The sequence below is a fragment of the Nerophis lumbriciformis genome, linkage group LG11 (genome assembly GCF_033978685.3).
Source record: "Nerophis lumbriciformis linkage group LG11, RoL_Nlum_v2.1, whole genome shotgun sequence".
Taxonomy (NCBI): Eukaryota; Metazoa; Chordata; class Actinopteri; order Syngnathiformes; family Syngnathidae; genus Nerophis; species Nerophis lumbriciformis.
In genome coordinates this window covers 7,729,799-7,742,426 of record NC_084558.2, presented here as the reverse complement: position 1 = coordinate 7,742,426, position 12,628 = coordinate 7,729,799, and the positions used below count along the sequence as shown (strand labels likewise).

Sequence of the window (12,628 nt, the reverse complement as noted above, 5' to 3'; positions counted from 1 at the left end):
AGACGTTGAACCGTGTTATTTTGTGCCATGGGAAAATAAATCTGGCAATCATCGGCATAAAAATGAAATGCAATACTGTACTTCCTAAAAATAGAACCAAGGGGGAGAAGGTAAAGCGCAAATAAAATTGGGGCAAGGATTGAGCCCTGGGGGACCCCATGTGGTAAAGGAGCTGTGGACGACATAAAACTGTCTACTTTTACACAAAAACTCCTGTCGGTTAGGTACGACCGGAACCAGTTGAGGGTGACGCCCTTAATGCCCACACAGTTCTCAAGACGAGTGATTAAGGTGGCGTGGTCGACGGTGTCGAACGCAGCAGACAGATCTAAAAGCACCAGGACAACATATTTACCAGAATCAGTGGACAGGAGGATATCGTTAAAAACTTTTAGAAGCGCTGACTCTGTGCTGTGGAGGGCTTTAAAACCGGACTGGAACAGCTCAGTGATACCATTATCCTCTAAGAAGGGCAACAACTGACTGTATACAACCTTTTCTAATATTTTGGAAATGTATGGAGGATTAGAGATAGGTCTGAAGTTAGAGAGGAGAGAGGGGTCGAGGCTGGGTTTTTTAAGTAGAGGTCGTACCACTGCATGTTTAAACTCTACTGGAACTATTCCAGAAGAGAGGCTACTATTGATAATGTAGCTGGAGATACCATACAGAAACACACTTGCACACTACTGTGTTTATTGAACACCCTCAACAGTGTACAAAACGGTCAAATTTTTCAGCGCATTTAACATTCAATAAACCCGCTTCAGTAATTAAAACATATCTTACGTGGTACTGTCAAAATTAAAAGAATTGTATAAAACAAATGAAACATGAAAAAACTAAGAAATAAAATATTTGAATTCACAATTTGGAGCACCCATTCGACGCCGTATAAGCCAGTGGTACGAGCTCGTAGTCCTTTGATTCGTGTGAAAATCGCGGGCAAACCATTTCACCGCCGGGATAGCTTCCGGTGTCGGCCGACCTCGTCTCACAAGATGTAGTCTCTCTCAAGTATCCTTCTTGAAAATGGCTTTGCAAATATATATCCACCACCTAATCAACATTTTACTCTCCTTCTTGGTGAGTACCAGTGAGTTTTCTGTGGTTTTCTATTTTCGCAACTTGTGATTGGATACTCACTTGGGACTCCCAAGTGAGTATCCAATCACAGCGTAAGGCCATCTAGAAGGCCTTACTGACAACAACACATGATCTGATTGGCTATGGCAATTGTCTATCAACTCCATGTGTCCGTTCACTTACAGTGCACAGACGCCTGCGTTGTTGATTCTGAAGGCCCCGGGCAGATTTCATGCAGCATGGCAACATAAACTAGCTGAATTCTGATTGGATAAAAACTCTAAATAACCTAAAAACAACAGCACTGGAAAGAGCATAATATGACATGAAGAGAATATGAATACTTTTAGATATTTAGAGAAAGTAAATTAAAAAATACTTTTTTCTTTAATTATGATCATGATTTCTGGTTATGTTAGGCCAGCAGAGAAGGCCTTGCTGGCCCACCACTGGTACTGACCCCCTGGGGGACACCACACATAATTCCCCTCAGGGAAGAATGACACTCTGCCAGAGGTGGGTAGAGTAGCCAGAAATTGTACTCAAGTAAGAGTACTGTTACTTTAGAGATTTATTACTCAAGTAAAAGTAAGGAGTAGTCACCCAAATATTTACTTGAGTAAAAGTAAAAAGTATGTTGTGAAAAAACTACTCAAGTACTGAGTAACTGATGAGTAACCTGTTTGTTTAATGATGACGGCAACAAATAATGCACAAAAACATAAAAATAGCAATGAGCAAATTCAGAGCCAGGAATATCTCTTAAGCAACTAAAACAATAATATATATTAAAAAATAATACATTAACATAAAAAAATTAAGGCAAATTGAGCCACAATAACTTAACAGCACCATAGGCTCAGTAGCAGGGCCGGCCCGTGGCATAGGCCGTATAGGCAAATGCTAAGGGCGCCGTCCATCAGGGGGTGCCACGCCACAAATGTTGGAGAAAAAAAAAAAAAGTTTGTACTATTATTTCTAAATACAAAAAATAATCCCACGTTAATTAAAATGCAAAGTAAAGCCTATTTAATAGAAATATTATTTGTTACAACATTACGCCCCCTCCCTTCCCGTATCATGACTCTTTTTGGACGTCACCACATCAAAAAATCAACACAAGATGTCAAAACGGCCAAAACTGTCAGGTGCCCAGGGAAGAAAAAAGAGAAAAGAAGAGGAGGAGAAACAAGAAAAGACAGAGGTAGCAGGTAGGTAACGTTAGCCTACATGAAATTATTTGTCTGTTACAGAATGTGATAGTAACCTGGCTTTTTAGCATTAAGCTAATGTTACATGATTCGGCAATTGCTAATCAATAAATAGCTAGTTCTGTTTTAACGTCGGGTTAATATTGTGGAGGGGGCTAAATTGTTATGGAAAATAATAATGTAACGTTAGGTAATTACAGTACTCCCACCTTACATTCCTCAGGGACATTTGTATTAGATCTTTTAAGCAGGTGTTTTTTGTTTACATTGTTATTGCCTTCTGGTTAGCTAATGTTTGCCCTGCAGGTAATAGTCACTTTTCCACCCCTTTATATATTAGGTATAGTTGTAAGTAAAAAAAAAAAAAGGTCAAAGACAAAGCTATTCAGTTTCTTGTGAGTATATACACTTCACTGCCGATGTGGGGGGGCGCCACCTAAAATCTTGCCTAGGGCGCCAGATTGGTTAGGGCCGGGCCTGCTCAGTAGGTAGAGATTACAAAGGAAAATAACAAGTTAGCCTTTACGCAAACCATAAACTGTTTCTATGCATGCGTGTGTGTGCGCGATTGTGCATGTGAGTGTGTCTCTGTCTGTCTATGAGGCTGCAGTGCGTTAATAAATGTCCCCACACGATGTACATTTGACAGTGATTCATAGCAGGGAAGCTAACATCAGCCTATGGTGACAGCCAAAATATCTATTAACGTTACTTACCGCGATGTACTTCCTCAAATTTGATGTTGAGTTCATGTAAGCTTAAGCTTGTTAATCATGTGACCGCCTGGGTCTGTTTGATTGGTGAAACGTCACCAGTGACTGCATTTGATTGGTGAAACGGAGTCAAACGTCACCAGTGACTGCATTTGATTGGTGAAACGCAGGTATGCGATAGATCCTGCTTTGAAGGTCTGTGCATTAACAGATCGATAAAAAGCGTGCATTAACAGATCGATAAAAATCAGTAGCGAGTAGCGAGCTGAATGTAGATAAACTGGCTTCCTGTGCACTTAAGAAGTGACTTTAAGGTTTTACTACTTACGTATAAAATACTACACGGTCTAGCTCCGTCCTATCTTGTCGATTGCATTGTACCATATGTCCCGGCAAGAAATCTGCGTTCAAAGAACTCCGGCCTATTAGTGATTCCCAGAGCCCAAAAAAAGTCTGCGGGCTATAGAGCGTTTTCTATTCGGGCTCCAGTACTATGGAATGCCCTCCCGGTAACAATTAGAGATGTTACCTCAGTAGAAGCATTTAAGTCCCATCTTAAAACTCATTTGTATACTCTAGCCTTTAAATAGCCCCCCTGTTAGACCAGTTGATCTGCCGTTTCTTTTCTTTTCTCCTCTGCTCCCCTTTTCCTTGAGGGGGGGCACAGGTCCGGTGGCCATGGATGAAGTGCTGGCTGTCCAGAGTCGGGACCCGGGGTGGACCGCTCGCCTGTGCATCGGCTGGGAACATCTCTACGCTGCTGACCCGTCTCCGCTCGGGATGGTGTCCTGCTGGCCCCACTATGGACTGGACTCTTACTATTATGTTGGATCCACTATGGACTGGACTCTCACAATATTATGTCAGACCCACTCGACATCCATTGCTTTCGGTCTCCCCTAGAGGGGGGTGGGGGGGTTACCCACATATGCGGTCCTCTCCAAGGTTTCTCATAGTCATTCACATCGACGTCCCACTGGGGTGAGTTTTTCCTTGCCCGTATGTGGGCTTTGTACCGAGGATGTCGTTGTGGCTTGTGCAGCCCTTTGAGACACTTGTGATTTAGGGCTATATAAATAAAGATTGATTGATTGATTGATTGATAAATGGAGCGGAGTAAAAGTAGCGTTTCTTCTCTATAAATATACTCAAGTAAAGTAAGTTGCATTAAAACTACTCTTAGAAGTACAATTGATCCCAAAAGTTAACTCAACGGAGTAAATGTAGCGCGTTATTACCCACCTCTGCACTCTGCTAAATGAACCAAGTGTTGTCTGTTCAACTTGTACCATTTCAAGCACCTTACTGGGCAGCCTCTGATTCCCAAGTGACCTAATTTTGAGATCAAGCTCGTGTCCAATGCTTTTTGTAGTCTATAATCACGGCGAGAGAATGATATCGTATCAGATTGATATTGGTATGACGCTCTTGCTAGGTGGTCATAAAAGACCAGAGAATTCCACACAAACACAGTTTATTATTAAATGTTGGTTTTATTTTTTTTTTAGATAGATTTTTTTTTTTAGTTTTTCTTTTTTTCCTCAAAGTCCCTTGATGATCTTGACAAAATTGCAACATATTCCGTACTTCTCAAACTGACGGGTGTGTCTAATCCAGATGTTTGTGCGCTCCTTGGGGGGGCAAGTCCTGCGCGGTGAGGAAAGCAGCATCCTGGTGTCGCTGGGCGGGGTGGGGGGGGCGGCGGGATCACTGAAGGAAAACATTGGGGCTCAGTAGCAGTGTGTGTGTGTGTGAGTGTGTGACGACGGGGGAGTGCAGTACATAACATATAGAAATGGACAGGCCAAGCATACAAAATGATTCCTTCCTGAGACGTTGGCGTGCGTACAGTAATGACGGTGTGATGTGAGTGAAGGCGTTTTGGCGTAAAGTGATCACAGGGTGCAGGGTTGCTGAAGTCTTACATCATCAGTTCTTACTGACCCAATCAGTGACTACTGGGAATCACTGCAGTTTGAATACAGTGTGTACAGTACACCATTCTTCACATTTGAACTCTCTGAAGATGCAAGCCACATGTTTAAGGACAAAAAAAAAAAAATTTGCTACATGGCCCAATAAACAAACAAACAAAAAAAAAAAACTGCTACTGTAGTCATGAACACATTTGGAGGGGCTGGACTGCCAGTGACGGGCGGGGTTGAGGGTCTGCCTAGTATTTAGTAGGACACGAACATGAAAGAAGTTCCTTCAGTAAAGTGTGCTCAAAATGTATTTTCTCGAATCACAAACCCATGAACAAAACACATTTAAAAAAAAAAAAAAAAAAAAAAAAAAGATCACGTGAAGCCTAAAACTCTTCATAGTTTTTAAGAAATGAATACAGCTTATTTACACAAACTCAAAGGCTACTTAAAATACACCTTAATAATGACTCTTCATTAAATGGATTTCTTGAAAGGACCTGTGACCATATCATACAACCAAGTTCATACAATCATTTTATTTCCATTTTCCTGGAAGCAATAAAATAATAAAAAGTCCTGGAATAGTCGGAGTTGATGCTCATTGTATTCTGTGCGCATGTGTGTGTGTGTGTGTGTGTGTAGACTGGGGAAAAAAAAAATCATCTTTTGCTTATTTTTTGTTAATTAGAATAATGTACATGTGTTGTTTTTTTCTCTAAAAAGAGTGAGGGAGTACAACAATTCCTAATCTCAGAAAATGTGTCCTTGTGACATTCTGTCAAACACAATAGTTCCTTAAGTTTTCTCTATATTTATATATATCTTTGTGTACGAAATCTGTTTTTTTTTGTTTGTTTTTGTTTTTGAATTGAAGCTGGAAAAAGAGAAAAGACCCCGAGTCTTTGAGGAGGAGGAGGAGGGTCTTTTGACAAGTCCCAAACTTGTAGTCAGCCTCAACAAACAACAATAACAACAACAACAACAACAACAAAGTGTCTGGTGTTTGTCCAACTGTCGCTCACTTCCTGTCTGCTGCCTTGCCTTCACGCCAAGGCGGAGGAGCAGCGTTGGGGTGAGGAGGAGGAGGAGGAGGAGGAGTCATCAGCAGTGTTTACGGTGTGGTCTCTCGGCGGCGTCCCCCGGCCGCACCTCCCCTCGCGTGTGAGGCAAAGCAGACCGGGAGGAGGAAGGAGGCGGAGTCAAGGCCTCCTCCTTCGGCACCTCCTCTTTAGTCCGCTGAAGGAGGAGACCGACCGGCGTGGCTTTAACGAACGCACAAACCAGGTGGGCCGTTGCTACGGCGATTGTGTGGCCGGACTGCTTTGGGCGGAGCTCGGCGACAAACTGGGGCTGCAGCTGCCTGGAGGGGTGCCGCAGGGCCGCGCCCCCGAGGCCCCGCTCTCCAGGCCCTCCGAGTTCTCCAGCATCTCCTGGATGAGGGGAGGCATAGAGCCCGGGATCTCCATTTTCAGGGTGATGACGCGCTCGGCACCTGCGGAGGGAAGACACAATCGTCACCATCCGAAAAGGGTGCAAAGTCTTAGTTTGAGCAAGGCATATAGCTCAGTTGGTAGCGTGGCCGTGCCAGCGACTCGAGGGTTCCAAGTTCGATCCCCGCTTCCGCCATCCTAGTCACTGCCGTTGTGTCCTTGGGCAAGACACTTTACCCACCTGCTCCCAGTTCCACCCACACTGGTTTAAATGTAACTTAAGATATTGGGTTTCACTATGTAAAGCGCTTTGAGTCACTAGAGAAAAGCGCTATATAAATATAATTCCCTTCACTTAAAGCTGCCAACTGCTCACGCATAAAGCACCTCTCCCTTGCTGCATGTTTATAAACGCTGCAAAAGTTTGGCTTTACATAAAATATTTCACATTATCATGCACACTTGTCACTAGGGTTGTCCAATACGACTTTGCCTGTTATGATCCGCTGCCCGGATCATATTTTTGTTTTTGTTTTCAAGTCACTTGTGTTTTTCAGCACCTCTTGAGTTTCTTTCTGTTGCCATGACGGCAGATTATAGTCACCTGCCTCTGGTTAGTGTCCCGGACGCGCACCTGTTGCCCGGGCACTAATCAGAGGGCTATTTAGTTCACGCGCTGACCTCACTCGGTCTGTTGGTTTTGTTTGCTCCTACGCAACAAGTTACGCTCCTAGTTTCGCTCCTAGTTTACATTTTGATATTAGCATCTTTGCTACCCTCTTGTTTTCCGTGCCGTGGTGCACCGCGCAGCATTTTGTTCTGCATTCAGAATAAATCATTTATTCTCACCTGCAAGCCGCTTCCTGACATCCCTCTGCATCTTGAAAAGACGACCTCCGGCATCACAATGCCACGAAGGCGTAACATTGCCAATATTATTGATATTAATCCGATACGATATCAGGAATCACAGTACATCCTTGTATTATTTTGTAGTGTGAAATGTTAGAAAAGGTTCGATCAAGTGAAATTACTCAGAGAACACAAATCCTGTGACAGATTTATGCTTTTCTTTTTTTTGTCGACACCTAGCGGTCACAATAATTCATTACATTAGGGCATGATGCAGCAAGTTGAATGATGCAGACACGCTTGTTACTGTATACCTTCTAATGAACTTCTTCCTTGAAGACTAAGTGATATTAGTTGAAGTTAAAGTACCAATGATAGTCACACACACACTAGGTGGTGAAATTTGTCCTCTGCATTTGAGCCATCCCTTGTTCAGAGTGAGCAGTGAGCAGCAGCGGTGGCCGCGCTCGGGAATCATTTTTGGTGATTTAACCCCCAATTCCAACCCTTGATACTGAGTGCCAAGCAGGGAGGTAATGGGTCCCATTTTTATAATCTTTGGTATGACTCGGCCAGGGTTTGAACTCACAACCTACCGATCTCAGGGCGGATACTCTAACCACTAGGCCAGTGAGCAGGTAATGTATGCAAATTTAATGACTTAATACTTTGTATTGACTAATGTGTTTTTGTTGTTGTTTTACTTTTGTAGTTGTATGTAGAAATGGCTGGTTGCACCAGTTCTGCTCTTTTAATGCCTTTAATGTCCTTTGAGTTAATTGATGTTTCCCTCTTCCACACATGTTTATGTGTGCTAAGGATATGAGTTTTTGTTTCCCCTTGGCCTCAGTCTGGACCCTCTCTCCAGGGCCCAGGCTTAGACTGTTTTTTTTCTCTCACCCCATAAACCCCATTACATAGGTTTGTTGTGTATTTATTACATATGTTTGTTGTGTATTTATTACATATGTTTGTTGTGTATTTATTACATATGTTTGTTGTGTATTTATTACATATGTTTGTTGTGTATTTAATACATATGTTTGTTGTGTATTTATTACATGTTTGTTGTGTATTTATTACATATGTTTTTGTTGTGTATTTATTACATATGTTTGTTGTGTATTTATTACATAGGTTTGTTGTGCATTTATTACACATGTTTGTTGTGTATTTATTACATATGTTTGTTGTGTATTTAATACATATGTTTGTTGTGTATTTAATACATATGTTTGTTGTGTATTTAATACATATGTTTGTTGTGTATTTATTACATGTTTGTTGTGTATTTATTACATATGTTTTTGTTGTGTATTTATTACATATGTTTGTTGTGTATTTATTACATATGTTTGTTGTGTATTTAATACATATGTTTGTTGTGTATTTATTACATGTTTGTTGTGTATTTATTACATATGTTTTTGTTGTGTATTTATTACATATGTTTGTTGTGTATTTATTACATAGGTTTGTTGTGCATTTATTACACATGTTTGTTGTGTATTTATTACATATGTTTGTTGTGTATTTAATACATGTTTGTGTATTTATTACATATGTTTGTGTATTTATTACATATGTTGCTTGTGTATTTATTGCATATGTTTGTGTATTTATTACATATGTTTGTGTATTTATTACATATGTTTGTTGTGTATGTAATACATATGTTTGTTGTGTATTTATTACATATGTTTTTGTTGTGTATTTATTACATATGTTTGTTGTGTATTTATTACATATGTTTGTTGTGTATTTATTACATATGTTTGTTGTGTATTTAATACATATGTTTGTTGTGTATTTAATACATATGTTTGTTGTGTATTTATTACATGTTTGTTGTGTATTTATTACATATGTTTGTTGTGTATTTAATACATGTTTGTTGTGTATTTAATACATATGTTTGTTGTGTATTTATTACATGTTTGTTGTGTATTTATTACATATGTTTTTGTTGTGTATTTATTACATATGTTTGTTGTGTATTTATTACATAGGTTTGTTGTGCATTTATTACACATGTTTGTTGTGTATTTATTACATATGTTTGTTGTGTATTTAATACATGTTTGTGTATTTATTACATATGTTTGTGTATTTATTACATATGTTGCTTGTGTATTTATTGCATATGTTTGTGTATTTATTACATATGTTTGTGTATTTATTACATATGTTTGTTGTGTATTTATTACATATGTTTGTTGTGTATGTAATACATATGTTTGTTGTCAATTTAATACCTATGTTTGTGAATTTATTACATGTGTTTATTGTGTATTTATTACATATGTTTGTTGTGTATTTAATACATATATTTGTTGTGTATTTATTACATATGTTTGTTGTGTATGTATTACATATGTTTGTTGTGTATTTAATACATATGTTTGTTGTGTATTTAATACATATGTTTGTGTATTTATTACATGTGTTTCTTGTGTATTTATTACTGGTTTCTTGTGTTTTTATTACATATGTTTGTTGTGTATTTAATACATATGTTTGTTGTGTATTTATTACATATGTTTGTTGTGTATTTATTACATATATTTGTTGTGTATTTAATACATTGTTTGTGTATTCAATACATATATTTGTGTATTTATTACATGTTTGTTGTGTATTTATTACGTATGTTTTTTGTGTATATTACATGTGTTTCTTGTGTATTTATAACATGTGTTTGTTGTGTATTTATTACATGTTTGTTGTGTATTTAATACACATGTTTGTTTTGTATTTAATACATATGTTTGTGTCATTATTACATGTGTTTCTTGTGTATTTCTTAGATATGTTTGTTGTGTATTTATTATATATGTTTGTTGTGTATTTATTAGATACGTTTGTTGTGTATTTATTAGATACGTTTGTTGTGTATTTATTACATACATGTGTTGTGTATTTATTACATATGTGTGTTGTGTATTTATTATAAATGTGTGTTGTGTATTTATTACATATGTGTGTTGTGTATTTATTACATGTGTGTGTTGTGTATTTATTATAAATGTGTGTTGTGTATTTATTATAAATGTGTGTTGTGTATTTATTACATGTGTGTGTTGTGTATTTATTACACATGTGTGTTGTGTATTTATTATAAATGTGTGTTGTGTATTTATTACATATGTTTGTTGTGTATTTATTACATATGTGTGTTGTGTATTTATTACATATGTTTGTTGTGTATTTATTACATATATTTGTTGTGTATTTAATACATTGTGTATTCAATACATATATTTGTGTATTTATTACATGTTTGTTGTGTATTTATTACATATGTTTTTTGTGTATATTACATGTGTTTCTTGTGTATTTATAACATTTGTTTGTTGTGTATTTATTACATGTTTGTTGTGTATTTAATACATATGTTTGTTTTGTATTTAATACATATGTTTGTGTAATTATTACATGTGTTTCTTGTGTATTTCTTAGATATGTTTGTTGTGTATTTATTATATATGTTTGTTGTGTATTTATTAGATACGTTTGTTGTGTATTTATTAGATACGTTTGTTGTGTATTTATTACATATGTGTGTTGTGTATTTATTATAAATGTGTGTTGTGTATTTATTACATATGTGTGTTGTGTATTTATTACATGTGTGTGTTGTGTATTTATTATAAATGTGTGTTGTGTATTTATTATAAATGTGTGTTGTGTATTTATTACATGTGTGTGTTGTGTATTTATTACACATGTGTGTTGTGTATTTATTATAAATGTGTGTTGTGTATTTATTACATATGTTTGTTGTGTATTTATTACATATGTTTGTTGTGTATTTATTACATATGTTTGTTGTGTATTTAATACATATGTTTGTTGTCAATTTAATACCTATGTTTGTGAATTTATTACATGTGTTTATTGTGTATTTATTACATATGTTTGTTGTGTATTTAATACATATATTTGTTGTGTATTTATTACATATGTTTGTTGTGTATGTATTACATATGTTTGTTGTGTATTTAATACATATGTTTGTTGTGTATTTAATACATATGTTTGTGTATTTATTACATGTGTTTCTTGTGTATTTATTACCGGTTTCTTGTGTTTTTATTACATATGTTTGTTGTGTATTTAATACATATGTTTGTTGTGTATTTATTACATATGTTTGTTGTGTATTTATTACATATATTTGTTGTGTATTTAATACATTGTTTGTGTATTCAATACATATATTTGTGTATTTATTACATGTTTGTTGTGTATTTATTACATATGTTTTTTGTGTATATTACATGTGTTTCTTGTGTATTTATAACATGTGTTTGTTGTGTATTTATTACATGTTTGTTGTGTATTTAATACATATGTTTGTTTTGTATTTAATACATATGTTTGTGTAATTATTACATGTGTTTCTTGTGTATTTCTTAGATATGTTTGTTGTGTATTTATTATATATGTTTGTTGTGTATTTATTAGATGCGTTTGTTGTGTATTTATTAGATACGTTTGTTGTGTATTTATTAGATACGTTTGTTGTGTATTTATTAGATACGTTTGTTGTGTATTTATTACATATGTGTGTTGTGTATTTATTATAAATGTGTGTTGTGTATTTATTACATATGTGTGTTGTGTATTTATTACATGTGTGTGTTGTGTATTTATTATAAATGTGTGTTGTGTATTTATTATAAATGTGTGTTGTGTATTTATTACATGTGTGTGTTGTGTATTTATTACACATGTGTGTTGTGTATTTATTATAAATGTGTGTTGTGTATTTATTACATATGTGTGTTGTGTATTTATTACAAATGTGTGTTGTGTATTTATTACATATGTGTGTTGTGTATTTATTATAAATGTGTGTTGTGTATTTACTTCAAGTGTGTGTTGTGTACCTTTAGCACTGATGCTTCTCAGGTCGGTGATCTTCATCAGCATCTTGGGGAACATATGTGGTTTGTGGGGCCTTCTCTTCCTCACGTAGATCTTCAGTGCCTCCAGAAGAGGCTCCTGCAGGACGTCCACCTTGTCTGCTTCTTCCAGGTCTTGACGATCTGTTGGAGGTGAAATGAGGTCACTTCTGCTCCATCAAGGACCATAAACCACCACCAGGGGGGGCTGTATTTCCCATGTGGCAGTGTGTCAACTAGGATGCACACCTCCACACAGCAGACAGATGGCGCTGAGCAGGCCTGTCTCTGCGTCGTCCATCTCCAAGGGGATGAGCTGGTTGGCGAAGGCGAACACCAGGTCTGTGAGGGGTCCGAAGCCGGCGTTGTGCATCTGGGTTCGGTTTAGCGTGAGTCCGTCTGAGAAAGTCATGGTGTCTTGTTCTGGCGTGTAGCGCGTGCAGATCCGCAAAATCTGGACATACAGGAAGTTTTCGGTGAAAAGCCCGCCTGTGTAAATCC

The 12,628-nt window shown here is 37.0% G+C and overlaps 1 protein-coding gene across 3 annotated transcripts in view; it reads right to left on the bottom strand.

Annotated features, from left to right (window-relative positions):
- Window positions 1–4,501: 4,501 nt before the first annotated feature.
- The window catches only part of raraa (retinoic acid receptor, alpha a), a 508,790-nt gene continuing 500,663 nt past the window's right edge, over window positions 4,502–12,628 (bottom strand). For all 3 annotated transcript variants that reach the window (XM_061967531.2, XM_061967532.1, XM_061967529.1), the window contains 3 exons: window positions 12,377–12,581; window positions 12,113–12,271; window positions 4,502–6,430 (listed from right to left, as the gene is read on the bottom strand). In XM_061967531.2, coding sequence (XP_061823515.1) covers window positions 6,234–6,430; window positions 12,113–12,271; window positions 12,377–12,581 — 561 coding nt within the window. In that variant the 3' untranslated portion in view covers window positions 4,502–6,233. The remainder of the gene's footprint in view (window positions 6,431–12,112; window positions 12,272–12,376; window positions 12,582–12,628) is intronic.